Source organism: Choloepus didactylus, chromosome 10, assembly GCF_015220235.1.
Source record: "Choloepus didactylus isolate mChoDid1 chromosome 10, mChoDid1.pri, whole genome shotgun sequence".
In the NCBI taxonomy this organism is placed as follows: Eukaryota; Metazoa; Chordata; class Mammalia; order Pilosa; family Megalonychidae; genus Choloepus; species Choloepus didactylus.
In genome coordinates this window covers 67621679-67639910 of record NC_051316.1, presented here as the reverse complement: position 1 = coordinate 67639910, position 18232 = coordinate 67621679, and the positions used below count along the sequence as shown (strand labels likewise).

The 18232-nt window shown below is 44.3% G+C and overlaps 1 protein-coding gene across 3 annotated transcripts in view; it reads right to left on the bottom strand.

Annotated features, from left to right (window-relative positions):
* Positions 1-1063: 1063 nt before the first annotated feature.
* The window catches only part of ADAMTSL1 (ADAMTS like 1), a 433636-nt gene continuing 416467 nt past the window's right edge, over positions 1064-18232 (bottom strand). For all 3 annotated transcript variants that reach the window (XM_037797567.1, XM_037797569.1, XM_037797568.1), the window contains 4 exons: positions 16775-16982; positions 5942-6051; positions 4934-5154; positions 1064-3480 (listed from right to left, as the gene is read on the bottom strand). In XM_037797567.1, the coding sequence (XP_037653495.1) occupies positions 3374-3480; positions 4934-5154; positions 5942-6051; positions 16775-16982 (646 nt within the window). In that variant the 3' untranslated portion in view covers positions 1064-3373. The remainder of the gene's footprint in view (positions 3481-4933; positions 5155-5941; positions 6052-16774; positions 16983-18232) is intronic.

Sequence of the window (18232 nt, the reverse complement as noted above, 5' to 3'; positions counted from 1 at the left end):
TAGGATTGGTTTTGCCTTTAAAGCAAAGTCTAAAACTTAGAAAATAATTTGAATTTCAAGAAGAAGGATTTCTGGTGTATTTTTACACTGCTGAACAAGGAGTCAGATACGCTGGGGTGCGTTTGCTGGAAAACGGGCTGGGTCTGGCTCTCAGGCTGGGGATTCTCTGGAGTATTTCTCATGATGGTCCGCGTGTGGGCATCATCGGGCCTGGGTGCCGCTGCCCTTCCCCAGGGCCTGTTCGTGAAGAACTCCACAAACATGCTTTTGTTTTTTCTGCACTTCCCACAGTAACTCTATTTCTATTAAGGATGGTTTAAAAATAGGGAGGTAGGAGTCCTAGAACACCATAGCATTGGTTTCAGGGGAGGAGAAAGTGGCAGTCCCCATCTGATGTCCCACTGTCACCTTCTCCCAACCTTGAAGCCGTAGGAAGGTCTGCACATGCATCAAGGGGCCGCAGCACAGCTGGCCCCTGTGCGGAAGGGCAGGGCACAGCAGTGTGGGGGAGAGCAGAGGCTCTCGCTGGAGTCAGACTGCCCGAGTGCCCTGGCTGGGGTTCTCTGGGCTTCAATTTACTCATGTGCAAATGGGGGTATGGTCATAGGGTTGAAGTGAGGATTACATGCAGCAGTGACCTATAAATGTTAGCCCCACATTATTTAATAGTGTAGGTCCAAAATTTCAGCCTGACCTAGGGTGAGAATACTCTTTCACCCAAGTCTGCACCTGCTCCCAGAGATGCCTGTGCTTGCTTTCACTCCAAGGGGCGCTATTGCGCCCATCTTTCCAGTACCCGGGGCCATAATTGAGATGATGGTCAAGGGTGGCATCAGCCTGAATGTGTGCCCATCTACAGATGCAGCTCCACCGTGCTCACCTGCAGGACTGGCCTGACAGGCCCGGCCCCGAGCTCCACCTGCATAGCCAAAACGTGCATTTCTTCCATTTCATTCAAGTACATACTCTGCTGGGAACCACCCAGTTTACAGGGAATTTTCCCACCCTTGGCAAAAAAAACAAGATGGGAAAGCTATGCTTAACAGAGACTCAGACGACAAGATTTAAATAAATAAGCTGTATTATTTTACAAAAAATATAAATACAGGTTTGTGTTTTAGAGGAGGAAGTGCCTCCTTCCACATTAGTCAGCAACCCTAAAAATCTTGTGGTGCTGCTGAGTCACAATTCACAGAACAAACATTAAATGACATTCATCTCATGCAAGGAGCACACTGCTTTCTCCCCAAACCGAGGTTCTCTAGCCCGTATGGAAACTCGCTTCCACCTGCTCCAACCTGACAGGTGGCCTAGCTGGAGGCTGCCTGATATTTAAGAAATGTAAATATTGTCCACTGCTTTTCAATAGCTATTGAACTAGAAATAATCAACCGCATTAGTAGTAGTATGGAATTTGTCACCTTCATTCCATGCATAACTATTATATGATGAATTAATTCACTCTCATTGCCCCATCATCCCACATTAGCTTTTACAAATATATTCTGTATACAGTGAATAGATCCAAAGTTAAACACCAGGTTCTATTTAAAATAGGGAAAAAATACAATAATCACCATTGAGTTTACAGGAACCATAACTGCAGGAAGTTAATACAAAGTCCCCCCAATATTTTTTTTTTCTGGATGACACTGTACAATTAATAATATTGCACTTTTTATACAAGAAATCCTAATAAATATTCACAAAAGATATACATAGAAAACATTCTCTTTTATTTTAAATAAACATTACACTAATTTTTAGTAACGTGATTTCTTGGAGCCCATTTTTGTGGGGAGGAACAGAGAGACACACACACCCTAACTTCACAGCTCACTATTGTCTCCCTCCCACCCCCAAATTTACTTCTATGCTGGCTGAAAAATACAGCCTTGATGTCAGTGGTGGCTTTGGGGGCGTGTGGATGTGAGGGGGTGGATTATCTTCGGGGTGAGTGACTCCGGCTGCCCTTTCCCAACTTGGCTAGTAAACTGTGGGCACTTTGGGGAAGGCCCAAAGCTGCTTGGCTGAATGAACTATTTGCCAAATCATCCAATATTGTTAGTCTTGGTGAATGAAGCGTGTATGCTGCTTTGTCTGCTGAATTAGTGGATCAACAAAAACTGATGCATATTAATTATATCACGTTTATAGCAATTTATTGTGTGTGGGGTGGGTTAAAAAGCATTTGAAGACTGTTTTGGAAGAATTTGTTTTTCTTCACCTTTGCTACAGCTCCCGTTCCCCTGGGCCCAACCTGGGGTACGGGGTACACACCCACAGCCAGCGCTCGTGCTGTGCTTGGGAGGAGCCCCAGGTGCCAGGGATGGTGGGGCCCACTGTCCCCCCTGCTCTGCCCAGCTCTGGAATGAAGGGGTTGCTGCAGCCCGAGGGGTGCTTTGGCAAATGGATGTGTTAATGGACTGACTTTTGACAAACTGACCCCTATCCCCAGCAAAGATGTTGGAGGTAGAAAGCCTGGCTTACTCATGTTCAAAATGCCTTTTGCCCAGAGCAGCAGTTAGTTCAGGGCTGGGGAATTCCTGATTTAGATAGATGCCAGGCCCTTACTTCCAGTCATAGCTGGACCTTGGTGCTGGCTTTGTGGCAAGTGAGTGGGCAGAAAATTCACACAGGCAGCACAGGGAGTGGGCTCTGGGCATGCCCCAGCCCTGGGGGCTTTGGAGCCTGTCACCCAAGATTCTTGAGGCTGCCTGAGGCCCCTCCTGCGGGCTCACTTCTGTCCTGTCTGCCTCTACTTTCTCACTGGTGACCCCACACAGGTTTCTGTTCTGCTTCTGCCCCCTTCTCTCCTTACTTGGTTTTCTGCATCATGGTGTGCTTCAGGCCTACTTCAGTTGTCTCCACCCCTACATCTCCATGTTGGCCCCACCAGAAGAACTGAATTCTGAGCTGGTCTCTGCCCCAGCACAGGGGCCTCCCCATGACTGAAAGGGCAGAGGAGGAGACAAAGGAGCAGCACACTCCGGGAAAGACACAGCTGGTTGTCCAACATGTCTACCAATACCTCACAAACCCTCCGCCTTCAGCCCCCTCCCTGTCTGCCTGTCTCTACTGCTGGCTCTGATTCCCTGGGGCTTAGCCTACTGCTTCCTAAGTCTCTTTGGGACCCAGGTTTGGGTCTGCCACCTCCTTTTGACCTCCATCCTTCTCTTTCCCAACATTCTGTCCTACAGCTTTCAGAAAACTTGCCGAAGTCCTTGTGACTGGGAGTGGAGATGGAAGGTGTGTGTGGAAGGTGGGGGTGGGGAGGGGGAAATAAATAAATAAAGAAAGCTTCAGTTCTGTCCAAGGTGGATGCATGAGTCCTCGTGTGGCCAGGATAGACGACTTCCCCGTTACCCTGTCTTCACACTTTGCCACAAGTTCCACAGCAGCGAGATTTGAACTGGCTGAGTTGGCAGAGCTTCAGCTGTTTCACCTTCTCGCAGTACCTGGTAGTGTCTCTGCACTCCACTGAGAGAGGAGGAGAGGGGTGGGGAAAGGGGACAGAAAGGAGACGTGAAACAGAGGCTAACTGCTGGGATACTTCCTGGCACCTGCCTTGGGTACTGGGCTCTGCTGCTGGATGGCCACCACTCTCCAAAACATCTGTGCCAGTTTCTCCTGGCAGAGCTCAGCCACTTGCCCCCTCCCAGGTCTGCCAAGAGATGAGGTAGCAATAGCCTGCACCGGACTGGCTGAATGAATGAAGCAGGGCAAGTGGCTTTGCTTCCTTTCTGAGCACTCAGGCTGCTTCCAGGATGGTCCTACCTCCCTCTCCTTGGGATCACAACCTCACCTCCTAGGTAAGTCTACCTTTTCCCATGGCCTTTTTGGCATTTTAGATGGACTCTTAAAGGACTGAATTTGGCTCCACTTTGAGACTCTCCTTGTTAGGCTTTGTTTTCTTGTGTTCTCCACCTGAGCTTCTCTACTCCTTCTGTCCCCACACCTTACTAGAGCACATGGTGTTCTTGTTTGTTATTGGTTCAGACCAGACAGTTCTTAAATATTTTTGCTAATTGTACATCTGTGACTTACATCACAGTCTTAACTACATTAAGGTCGGCACTCTGAGGGTGGTGATCTGCTGACACAAAGATGAGTCAGGGCCACAGCAGAGGATAAAGGTCATCCCCCTTCCGGGGTTGTAGAAGGAAATGGGCCCAAGTGCTGCCAGGGCAGCCGCTTTAGTGCTGGGAGTCCATGGCTCAGTGAGGCCTAGCTTGGGGAAAACTGCTACATTTGTTTTTTTATTTCCTATATTTTGCCTCTTTCTTTGTCATCTTCCTTGTGGGGAAACATCTCTATTTTGTGTTTTGAATCCAGAGGAAGAATAAATAGTCAGATCCCCACCCGGCTGGGATACAAATGCCGGACTGGGCTGAGGCAGCTCCCAAGTGGAGCGAGTGAGGTTATTAGTAGAGCTCCGTGCAGTCCTGGGAGGCCACAGTGGGGCCGGGAAGGAGGGGAGGTGGTCAGCTAGGTCCTCTTCTAGTGAGAAGCACACCATGGTAGGCTTGGGGCCGGCGGAGCAGACGCTCTGCCTGGTGCTTCAGTGCTAACAGCGCTTTCTCTAGGAGCCTGGCCCCCGGGGTCACTGTGTAAGTGTTCTCTCAGGGCACCGGCCAGCCGACTGCAGGGGAGAGGAAAGCTGATTTCATCCAGCACCTGGTCTCTCAGGGCCAGGATGGAGAGCGTAGAAGCCCTTGGAGCTCACCCAGCCATCTTCTGTGGCCTGGACATCTGGCTACACCTGCTTGCACACACTCACACATCCCTCTGAAAATGCCCTACTGTGGTCCCAGCTCACAATCCTTGTGGGACCGGATCTACTGCCCTCTCTCAGGCTCAGTCCCTGGGACTGCCCCCTGTACCCAGTGCCCTGTGGGGAATTTGCCGAAGGTTCTCTGGAGTTGGAACGTACTGTTTTCACATGGAGTGATGTTGCAGCGCTGCCAGTTGGCAGGCCGGGGCCCCCAGGAGCACAGGTGCTCAGGCACGGCCTTGCTGGTGCGGGCGTGCACACACTCCACACGGCGGGACTGGAAGCCGTAGTTGCCGCAGGTTGCCGTGCACAGGGTCCACAGGCTGACCCTCCAGTGTACGCTGCAGACCTCTGACCAGCAGTTCTGGGTGCTCACGGGCCTGCAGGAGAGGGGTAGCAGGGTTAGGGTCAGCCTATGTGGGGCTGGCTCAGGCGGGAAGATGCAAAAACAGGGCTGCTGACCCAACATTGTTAGGTAACTCCCCAAAGAACTCCTCATGCTACAAACCTGGGGCTTCTGATTGCTGCTCTCTTACAGAATGGCTGTAAGATCTCACAAGGCCACCTCCTCTACCTGGGCCTCTGCCTCATCTCCTCGATGTCTCTGTCACTTCATGACCTGAGAATGAGCTAGAGTGGAGGCTGACAGCAGAGCCTGGAGCCAGTTCTGAGGCTGGGGCCTTAGGTGGGGGTGGTGAACCCTCGAGCCCTCACTCCAGGGACACATTGCTAGCCAGATAGCAATGACAGGTTGCGGCCCAGGGACAAGGGCCCTGACCTCAGCATAACTTCTAGAGGGAAGGCCCTGAGCGTTGAGGGGCTGGTGGAGCCCTGGAGTCTGGGGGCTGCTGAGCGGACCCTACTCCTTCCCAGTCTGGGTTGGTGCATTCTCTTTTGGTATCAGGCCTTCCTCAGAGGAACCACCACCTCTGTATCCTTTACCCCCGAGAAGGGAGAGCCCAGCCTGGCCTATTTAGCAAGCACGAGACCACCACTGAGTCATCTCTCTATGGTAGGTCAGCGGCCCAACATGAAGGGAGGTTAAGGCGTAGGGCCATCTGATCCCTAGGACTGGTAGGCGGTCGGAGAGGAAACGTCCACTTGCTGCCATCTTTGTGCCCTCTTGCTACAGGGGCCGGGGAGGGGAGGTCTAGGGCTTTTTCTTACCTTGGAAGGGTGCTGCACTGCTCCAATGGTAAGGTGATGCCATCCCGTGTCTGGCAGAAAACCTGCCTGTGTTGCACAGCTAAGTGAGGTCCGATGCAAGGCCCATTGCACTGGGAACCAGAAAAAGGATATATATACACATAGCATGTTAGCCACTGCCCAGGCTGCATGGGACACAGGTTCCTTCTTCATCTTCAGGCCAAATAAAGGAACTTCACTGGCATGTTTGCTTCTCTTTGTGCCATAGTGAGACTTAGCTTTCTTGTGGTCTGTGGGCAGTCTGCTAGCAAATGGCTAATGGAAGAGTAGAGCCAGTGGGGGAGAATGTCAGCCCCCTCCCAGCTTAACCATGTGATAGGGTATCTCGGCATAATGTACCAGGAATGTGGGGGTAAACTTTAAGGTCTTTTAAAGAAGATCCCCTCCCCCCTTTAGTCCACAGGGTAGTTTAGTTCTTTGTTTTCTTGCTAAGTAATCAAAGTCCATCATTTCTTTCCTTTGCCTTGCCTCCATTTTCTCTAGGTTAAACAAAAGCAGACTTAGGTTTAGTTCTTTCTCAGATTCTCCTGCTATGTGCTTAGGTAGATGGTTAAGGTTTTCCTGGAGTTCGTAGGGCCAGCATTATCACAGTAAATACTCCTAACAACTGTATCTCTAAAATACAAAAGCAGCAGGCCCCAAGCCAACACCTGTTGTTCTAGGACAGGAGGACAGACACTCCTTGGAGATCACTTGAGAACACAGGCTCTAGGGGGCCTCAGATGGGCATCAGGAGAGTGTTAACTCATAAGCAGATTTATTATGTGTATTGACATTTTTCTTGCAAGAGGGTCCAGATTCCATCAAAGAAATCCCTAACCTCAAAGCTTAAGAACCACTGAAGGAGAAGGACTGAAGGTGAAAAATAGTCCTCTTAGGGCAGGCCCAGTCCCTGCTCTTCTGGGCTCTAAAGGGCCCAGTTTGATGCTACTGTTCACAAAATCATAGAAAGATTGGGGGAAATGTAAGAAATGCCCCCTTGATAGTGACAACTGGGAATTCTTTAGGGAGTAATTGTTGCCAGCAGCCTTCCTTCCTCCCCTCTCATGTCTACCTCAACCCCTTGCGGTCTGACTTAGGGCCTGGTGCCACACAGAAACTGCCCTTCACAGGGGTGCCAGGGACAGCCCATCAGGCACATTCCAGTTTAGTCTGTTCTTTCTTATGCATTTTTTATACCTCTGACCCTTCCCTCCTTCTGGAGGCCTCTGTGAATACTCTTTCCTGGTTTTCCTTCTTCTCATTAGTGTATTTTTTTCTATTCTTTCCACTTTAGTTTGTGTTCCCCAGGGTTCAGTCCACTCCCTTGTCTTCCCCTCATGCCTTCCCTCCCTCTGGGTGATGCCACTCATTACTCCTGACCACCACCTGTACACTGATGACTTTCAAATTGAGTGTTTAGCAGAGCATTCTGTTAAGCTCAGATCTATGCATCCAACTGCTTAATGAGCAGCTCTCCTTAGGATATTTCATAAACATCTCATGTTCAACGTGTCCAAAACAATTTCTTATCACCCCAATCCACCCCCTTTATTCTGTACTCCTACTGTTGTACAATCCCAAAACCTGAGTCATCCTCGTTTCCTCCCTCTCTCACATCCCTGATAGCCCAAGAGCACTGAAGCCATGAATCACATTTTGTGAGTGTCTCTGCTCTATTTCTGAGGCTGAGTGCTTTCATTCTGACCAACCTAGATTAGGTTTCTCTCTCTCCAGCTTTGTCATTTTCCAATCCAATCACTATGCTGCTGACAGAATAATGGTTTAAAAGTGTAACTTGGATGATGCCACTTCTGCTTAAAAATCTTTCTAAGGGACATCTTCCCCCACCCCCAACAAAGTAGCATCACAATAAAAGCCAAACTCCCCTGAACAGCAAACAAGACCCTTCAAGAGCTGGCACTTGCTTTCTAGCCACTTTTCTATTTCTATCCCTTCACCAAATTCTCCTTCAAACATTCTGGGGCTTCTTTTAGGTCTCTACATGTGCTCATATGGAACACATTCCCTGCCTAGGATAGGTGCCCCATAAATGTATGTTGAATTGTTATGTGAAGTCAGGTTATTAGAAGGCTGTCCTAGTTTTACTTAGACTAAAATCAGCATGATTTTCACAGACTTCATGGAGATAGGCAAATAGAGAAACAGACACCATTACATTCCAACAATACAATGATCAGAAAAACATCAACAGGTTTGTGAGATCAAACAGTTCCCAATAAAGTGTGGTCCACCGACCAGTAGCATTGGCATCACCTAGGGCTTTTAGAAATTCAGCGTGCCAGCCACTATCCTAGAGAGTTTTAGAAGAGGGTAAGAATTGTTTTTGGGGGAAGGAATGGAGGAAGATCTATGTATTTGTTTCTCTGTTAGGAAAATAATCATGGAGAGTGATCAATGAGCACCATATGTCCTCTGATGACATAATGCAGAAACATCGCCCATGTGTAGCCAAAGCTGTTCCCAATTGTAACCTCACAGACAGACAGCAAGCTTTGAGGGCCTGGAAGCAGAGCTGCTTGGACTGAATGAGATCTATCAGAATTGGGCTTTTCCAGGTAAGAGAAAGTTGATATCCCCTAGGCATGGAAGCACGGGAAGCTCAGGTCTCTTTGATTATGTCACTGGCTAGAAGAGGGGCTGGTAGAGGTGTCATCAAGGAGCCTCTGGCCAGGTGTGTTGATTGGCCAGCATTGAGCACTAGCCTCACCTGGGACATGAATGCCTTATGAGTTGCAAGTGAACTCTGTGGCCACTTTTTCCCCAAAATAATTTTTGATCTTCATTAGGGATAGCCACAACATGCTAAGTTAATAGGAACTTCCAAGTGATTGTTTTCTGAAGAGGGACATGAATACAGTAATCTGTAGATAGTTCCATTAACTTTAGAGTTGCTAACTGCCCCCCAAAATTCAGTCCATTGGTTCAAACAGCTACACAAACAAGTGAAGGCATGACTGTTGTTTTGGGGTGTCCCAGCTGGCCAAGCTTAATGGGCTGGTTTAACATGTGACTGAAACCAAGATGAAGAGACTGTCTTGCTTTGTCCCATAGTTTCTTTTGACACTAAGAAATGATTGTCAAATGCTGGAAGATTGTTAGAAGATTGGAAGAGTAGGAAGCCCCAGAAATCAGTCCTTCCACCAAAACAGCTATTGAACTGGGAGGAACCTTCTGAGAGTCGAGGGGAACACTATGCAGCATTGAGGGACGTGCAGGAGGAAGATGCTGGTAAACTATGACAAACACTGGTGAGTTTCACCCTCGCTGCAGTGGCTGCCATCCCCCTTTCCCCAGTCTTGGGCTGGCAGCAGTGGGGCCTGGAGCTTGAGCTCCAAACTCAGATCTATACCTCTGATCAGCTGTTTCAGCTCACTGCCTTGCTCTGAGGGTGGCCATTGTTCCAAACCCCCTGGAGCAAAGGCAGCAAAAGGGCTGCATTACACTGGCAAGTTCTGAATTAAGAAAACACAGCTTCAAAAGCCAAAGAAGGAGCTCCTGGTGCCCTTGCTGGCCCCATTCCAGATAGAGAAGAGTGGCCCCCTGAGCACATACTGGGGGACATGTATGTCAGTGCCAATCTATCAGGTGGAAGTCTGAGAGACTGACTTGGAGAACATGTCTCCAGCTGGCCCTCCCAAAGTTTATCCTTAGGGCAGAGAAGCTACTTGCAGATAGCTGGGACAGTGTGAGAACAATTAAGTAAGTTGAAATGGCCTGGGGCAAGGAGGGAGGAAGTCTATTCCAAAAGGAGTAGAGGGGGCATTCCCTCAAAACTCCTGTGGACTATAAACCAGGAATTCCTGGGGCCTCTGGAGAGCACATGCCTAGGAGAAGAAGCAGACTCCTGGGCTCCAGCTCCACGCAGGCTCAGCTAAGCCACAGCAGAGTGTGCACTTCGTATTGTCCTTGGGCTGATCTGTTTGATAGGAGGGCTCAACTCTGAAGGAGACCACCAGCCAAAGCAGAGCCAATTTGCAAAGACAGTGAAATGTGCTTTTTGTCTTGATTTGTTTTTGATTAGCTCCTGGCATTCAAGAAAATGTGTCCTATTACTAGCCAGATTAAGGGACAGCCCAGGGACTAAACCCCAGAATTAGCACTTGAAAATGTTAAAATGTGCAGTGTGCAACAGAAGAGTACAAGGAAAACAGAATTAGGAAACAAGTTAAAAATACAGAAACAAAGAAGAGCAGACTTGGGGCTTAACAGACAGAGACTTTAAAATAAGGATCCTCAAGGATATAAGAAAAACAATGAATGAAGAATACAAGAATCTCTCCAAAGAAATACTGGAATTGAAGAACACAATACCTGAAATGAAAAATTCCCTAGACAGTTTCAACAGCAGATTGGAGGTAGCAGAAGAAAGAATCTGTGAACTTAAAGACAAGACAACTGAAATGGTTCGGGCTGAGGAGCAGAAAAATAAGAGTAAAAAGAATGATCAGTCCCTAAGACACCTGTGGGGCCCCATCAAACATACCAATATACAGATTATGGAAGTCCAAGAAGAGAAAAGGGGGCAGAAGGAATATTCAAAGAAATAATGGCAAAAAACTTCAAGTTTAATGAAAGACATGAATATGCACATTACAGAAGCCCAACGAACCCCAAAGAGGATAAACTTAAAGACACATGGTCATAAAATTGTCCAATAGCCAAGGATGAGAGACTTCTGAAAACTGTAAGAGGAAAGCAATGAGTTATGTACAAGGGAGTCCCAATTTCTCATCAGAAACTATGGTGACAAGAAGGCAGTGGGTTGAGATATTTAAAGTGCTAAACAACCGCCAACTTAGAATTTTATATCTGGTGAGACTCTCTTTCAAAAATGAGGGCGAGATTAAGATATTCCTAGATAAACAAAAACTGAGGGAGTTCATTACTACTAAGTTAGTTCTACAAGCAATACTAAAGAAGTTCTTCACACTGAAAGGAAAGGACACTAGACAGTGGTTCAAGCAGCATGAAGAAATAAAGACCTTCAGTAAAGGTAACTATATGGATAATTATAAATGCCAGTATTACTGTAGTGTATTGTTTGGTATGTAATTCTACTTCTTGTTTCCTACAGGTTCTAAAAGGCAAATGCATAAAAGATGTGATAAACTGATGGTTTTGGACACACAATGTACAAAGATATAATTGGTAATAAGTACAAAAAAGGTGGGTGATGGAGGGCCACAGGAATAGTGTATGTGTATATATTATTGAAGATAAGTTGGTATCAAATCAAATATGATTATTATAGATTTAGGATGTTAAAATTTAGCCCTATGGTAACCACAAAGAAAATACATGAAAAATATATTCAGAAAAAAATGAGAAGGGTTGCAAAGAGGGATAATACAAAAAGTCAAATAAATATGGCAGTAGGATATTAATGGAATAATTGCATTACAGGTCAAAAACTTACAAACACAAAATAGCAAAAGGCAAAAGAAAGTCTTGCGTTAGCAGTAGTGACTTTAAATGTAAATGGATTAAATTCCCTAGTCAAAAGGCAGAGAGGCAGAGATTGGCAGAAATGGATAAAGAAGCATGACCCAACTATATGCTGTCTGTAAGAGCTCATCTTAAATTCAAAGATGTAAGTAATTGAAAGTTAAGGCATGGATAAAAATATATGATGGAAATACTAACCAAAAGAGAACCAGAGTAGCTATACTAATCTAATGTCAGATAAAATAGACTTTAAGTCAGAAACTGTTTTGAGAGACAAACATGGTCACTATATACAGATAAAGGGTCAATTCAACAAGAAGTAACAATTTTAAATATATATGCACCTAATAGCAGAGTCCCAAAATATATGAAGCCAATACAGACAGATTTGAAGGGAGAAATAGATGACTCTATATTAATGTCAGGAGATTACAATATCCCACTTTCAATAATGGATAGAGCATCTAGATAGAAGATAAAGAAATGGGAGCCTTGAACTATACTCTAAATCAATTAGACCTAACAGACATATACAGAACATTACACCCAACAACAGCAGAATACACATTCTTATCAAGTGCAGTGGGTCATTCTCAAGGATGGACAATATGTTAGGGTCACAAAACAAGCCCCAATAGATTAAAAAAAAATTGAAATTTACAATGAATGTTCTCTGACCACAATGAAATCAATAACAGAGGGAGAAATGGTAATTAAGCAACATACTCTTAACCAATGGGTTAAAGAGGAAATCACAAGGGGAATTAGGAACTATCTTGAGGAAAATGAAATCAAAATACAACACATCCAAACCTACAAGATGCAGCAAGGCAGTGCTGAGGGGGAAATTTAGAGCTCTCAATGCTTACATTAAAAAAGAAGACAGACTTCAAATCAGAGACCTAATTTTAAAACTGAAAGAACTAGAAGAGTAAACTAAACCCAAAGTAAGCAGAAGGAAGGAAATAAAGATTAGAGTGGAGATAAATGAAATAGAGAACAAACAACACACAAAAGAGAGAATGAACAAAACTATAAGTGGTTTCTTTGAAAAGATCAATAAAATTGACAAAACTTTAGCTAGACTAAAAGAGGACACAAATAACTGAAATCTGAAATGAAAAGGGGAACATTACTAACAACTCTGCTGAAGTGAAAAAAAAGACTATAAGAGGATAATATGAATACTGTATGCAACATATTAGATAACCAGGACAAATTCTTAGAAACACACAAAAGACCTACACTGACTCAAGAAGAAATAGAGCATCACAGCAAACCAATAACTACTAAAGAGGGCTGAATTAGTAATCAATAACCTCCCAAAAAAAGGACCTGATGGCTTCACAGGGGAATTTTACCAAATGTTCCACTAAGAATTAACACCAATCCTGCTCAAACTCTTCCAAAAATTTGAAGACAAGGGAACACTCGTTAATTTACTCTACAAGGCCAATATCACCCTATACCAAAGCCAGATAAAGATACCAAAAGTAAAGAAAATTACAGACCTGTTTCTCTTATATATGCAAAAATCCTCAACAAAATACTGGTCAACTGAATCCAACAGCACATTAAAAGAATTATACACCATGATCAAGTGGGATTCATCCGTTATGCAAGAGTGGTTCACCATGAGAAAATCACTAATATAAAACACCACATTAACTGAACAAAGGAAAAAACTTACGTGATCATCTTGATTGACACAGAAAGGGAATATGACAATATCCAGCACTGCTTCTTTATAAAAACACATAGAACATTAGGACTAGAAGGAAATTTCCTCAACATGATAAAGGGCATATATGGAAAACCCACAGCAACATTGTATTCAGTGTTGAAAGACTGAAAGCTTTCCCTCTAGCATCTGGAAAAAGACTAGGATGCCCACTGACACCACTGTTATTCAACACTGTCCTGGAAGTTGTGGACAGAGCAGTTAGGCAAGAAAAAGAAATAAAAGGCATCAAAATGGGAAAGGAAGAAGTAAAACTTTCTCTATTTGCAGATGACATGATCTTATATAGAGAAAACCCTGAAAAATTACAATAAAGCTACTGGAACTAATAAATGAATTCAGCAACGTGGTAGGGTACACAAGATCAACATGTGAATATAAGTAATGTTTCTATATACCAGTAATGAACAATCTGAAGAAGAAATCAGGAAATAAAATTCCATTTGCAATCAAATATCTAGGAATAAATCCGACAAAGTCTGTGAAGGACTTGTACACAAGAAACTATAGGACATTGCTTAAAGAAATCAAAGAAGACCTAAATAAATGGAAGGACATTCTTTGTTCATGGATTGGAAGACTAAGTAATGTTAAGATGTCAGTTCTACCCAAACTGATTTACAGATTCACCACATTCCTAATCAAAATCCCAGCAGCCTTCTTTGCAGAAATCAAATTTACATGGAGGATTAGGGGCCCCAAATAGCCAAAGACATCTTGAAAAGGAATGAAGTTGGAGGATTCACACTTCCTGATCATAAAACTTATTACAAAGCCATAGTAATCAAAATAATGTGTTTCTGGCAGAAGCACACACATATAGACCAATGGACTTGAATTAAGAGTTCAGAAATCAACTGCCACATTTATGGCCAACTGATTTTTGCCAATGTGCCAAGTCCACTCAATGGGGAAGGAATATTCTCTTCATCATATGGTTCTGGGAAACTGGATGACAATGAGCAAAAGATGAAGGTGAACCCCTATCTCACACCATATACAAAAATCAAGTCAAACCGGATCATAGACCTAAGCATACGAATCAGAACTATAAAACTCTTACATGAAAACTTAGGGAAGTATCTTCAGAACCTTAAGTTAGGCAGTAGTTTCTTAGCTTTACACCTAAAGCACAAACAACAAAAGAAAAAAAAATAGATAAATGGGATCTTATCAAAATTAAAAACTTCTGCATACCAGAGGAATTTATCATGAAAGTATAAAGACAACCTATGCAACTGGAGAAAATATTTGGCAACCACATATCCAATAAGAGTTTAATATGCATAATATATAAAGAAATCCTACAACTCAAAAGTAAAATGACAACACATAAAAAAAGACCAAAAAGCACACGAGAAATGTTCAACATCATTAGCCATCAAGGAAATGCCAATCAAAGCCACGAGATACCATTGTGCACCCACTAGAATGGGTACTAAAAAAATGGAAAATTACAAGTGTTACAGAGGATGTAGAGAAATAGGAACACTCATTCTTTGTTGGTGGAAATGTAGAATGGTGCAGCTGCTGTGGAAGTTCCTCAGAAATTTAATTATAGAATTACCATATAACCAGAGACTCCTATTTCTAGGTATATACCCAAAAGAATTGAAAGCAAGGACTCGAACAGATATTTGCACACTGATATTCATAACAGCATTGTTCACTATGGTCAAAAGATGGAAGCAACCCAACTGTCCATCAACTGATGAATGGGTAACAAAATGTGGCATATACATACAGTGGAATATCATTGAACCATAAAGAGGAGTGAAGTTCTGATGCATGCAACAACATGGATTAACCTTGAAGATTTCATGTTGAGTGAAATAGGACAGATATTGAATGACCTCACTGATAGGAAATAATTAGAATAAGCAAACTCAGAGCCAGAATCTAGAATCTAGGTTATCAGGGGATGGATGGAGTAGAGAATGGGGAATTAATGCTTAAATTGTACAGAGTTTTTGGGAATGGAAAAGTTTTAGTAATGAGTGGTGGTGATGGTAGCACAACATTAACAACGAGTTATATATCTGAATGTGGTTTAAAGGGGGAAATTTTAGGTTGTATCTATGTTACTAGAATAAAAATATTAAAAAAAACCAAGGGACTGTACAACATGGTGAAGCCTATTTGTAAATGATGGACTATAGTTAATATACAATTATAAAAACCTTCTTTCTTGAATTGTAATAAATGTACCACACTAATGCAAGGTATTAATAATAGGGTGGTATATGTAACTTTGTATTTTATGCATGATTTTTCTGTAAACCTACTTCTCTAATAAAAAAATGGTGAGTTGGAGACATGGAGATGGAAGCAGTACTGCTAAACCATGTAATGGTCAGAGACGAGGTGACATAAAACATCCTTGGTCTCAGTTCACTGGTAGCAGTATCACCAGGGATTGTAACCTGAGACGAAATTAAAGGCATTTCATAACAGCTGTGATTCAGCCGTGCTCAATCAGAAAGGCTATCCAACCACTGGAGCCAACCTCTGACCACTCAGAACAGATTGTTAGCACCCGGTTGGTGCGTACTGCCTGAATATCAGCCCTGGCAGGCAGTTCTTACCTACCCAGTAGTTCTCCAGTAGGTTCTGAACATGGAATTAGGGGGAAAACAGAGGATATATAGAATTATATGCCATTTCCCCCCAAGCACCTCCACACTGATTTTTTGTGTGTGTGTGCCAACAACATTCTACATGATGGAAAGGGCAGAGGAAAAGGACAGCTATTCTTTGCCTAAAAAGAGGTACTATCTACCCGGGCTTTAGAGAATCTTCAGTTTATGCTGAAGTCAAAACTAAACATAAAATTTCCTCTTTAAATGGACTGAGTCTCTAATGGCTCCTTTCCTGTATGGAGAAGAGGCCCCGTCCCTAGTCTCCTGGGGTCAAATGAGCCTCGGTTTCTGCTCCCTGCTTGAGTTTACCTGGGACTTTCTTTACCTCTGGTACAGAATCAAGAAAGGAGCTGGTGGTTTCAAAGTGATCCAGCTAGGCTTCAACTCTTGACATGCAACAGTAGTTCTCAATGCTGGCTGCATACCAGAACCACCTGGGAAACTTTCAAACATTACCCATGCTTGGATCCCACCCCAGACCAACTGACTCAAATCTCTGGCAGGTGCAGCCTAGACACTGGCATTTCAAAAAAGTTTTTCCAGTGACTCTAACTGTGCTACCCAGTTGAGAACTACTGGCCCCAAATAACACTGATCACTGTGCAGTCCCCCACAGATCTCATCAGAACTTCAAATCCTCAGCTCCAGCGTAGCCAGTGAGAAGAGGTGACCCCACAGAAAGTAAGCACAAGGAAGGGATCTCTGAGGGCTGCATGATGATCTAATGAGAACGCCTCTGGATGGATGGAAATCAAGGAAGAAAAGTGTGATGGGTATGGGAGATGTGTTAATGCCAGAGAAGAAGTGTCAGAAACTGGGCTTCAGGAATGACACTGGTTGAGTGGAAAGTGAAAGGCTGGCACAGAGGGAGTGGAGGGTGTAGGGGGAGTGGCACTGGTGGCATTTTACTTCCTACTGTGGCAGGATCCGTAGCTTTAGATTACCCTCTGCCCCCGGGCTCCTTACCTGGCCCCAGCTGGAAAAGGCCCACTCCACACAGAGCTGTTGGTTACAGGCCTGGGTGTCCACAGGCCGTTTGGCGAACAGGGTGCACATGTCATTGGACACGGGAGTGGAGACCCCAGAGGCTTTCAGCTTCTGACAGGTCACCCGGCGGGTCTGGACGCCTCCCCCACAGCTCCGGGTACAGGCAGACCAGGAAGTCACCATCCACCTGGGGAGAGGAAGAAGAATCCTAAAGCCCCAAAGGGTCAAGCCTTGGGGAAAGACATGCCAAATACTCCCAGAAAAACTGCATGTCACACATCACCCCTCCTGCCACATGGCTGCTAATTTGGAGCTAAGGCCTTTTTCACATTCTTTACTTGGGAATTGACCAGAAAGGCGCATCCTGAAAGAGTATTCTGAAGGTCAGTTGCCTGGGCTACACAGCAGCAGCCCAGAGGCCATGGGACTGAAGGCAGAACACCCCCTGAAAACATCCTTAAGCTAGTTATGCTCCACTGTGGTTCTGCTGCTTACTAAAGGCATCCACCTGTGTGACAGAGGGCCTTATGCCACGTCTCATTTGATTTTTTTTTTTTTTTTAACTAATCAGAAACATACAACGTTCCTTCCAACTTTTTGGAGACATTTCCTACCTTTCTGGGTCACACTTCCGTAGGTCTTTTATCTCTTAAGAGAGCTGCATATGTAGCAGAAATAATTATTCTCCGAATGTTTAGTTCCAACTACATTTAGGATTTAGGTCACCAGAGGTGGACTGACCAAGAGTGTGACAAATCGGCTTTTTTCATCAAGTAAAGCTGTAAGCCAGGAGATACTCGGAAAACTTTGGTATACACAAACATTCAGCATTCTGTTTGCATGTGTATACCCTGGGATACTCTCAAAGAGGAGGGGAAGGAGAGAGCTTGGAGAAAATACTGGAAAAAACAAAACAAAACTTGGTGCTTTTTACCATTTCATTCATCTATTTCAAAAAGTTCTTTGGTTTTCTTGCTGGAGAAAAAAATTACCTAATGTGAAATGACTGAAACAGCTACCCAGGTCAAAGTAGGACTTCTTGGGATTCAGTAAGACTGACCAGGGCAATACTTGGCATTTGTATGCAAAGAAGAATGCTAAAGTATCCAAAAAGCCTGGCTGGAAAGCCAGTTAAAGGTGATCCAGGGGTCACTTCCCCGTTGAGTGGGGCCACAGCTGACTTTCAGGAGAGGCATGTAGCAAGAAAGGGGAGCAAATTCCTCCCAGATTGGGATCTGTGACTTATAGTTTGTGACAACTTCCTTGCTCCATTTTCCCTGGTGAGAGATGACTGCATGCAGAGTTCCAACCCACAGAAGCAGAACCACTTAGAAAGCAGGTTCGAGGTGCTTTAAGACCCCTGGGGTACTGAAACCCAAGAAGACATATCTATTATTATTTCATTTACAGAAGTAAATTATACTGATTGACTCTGAC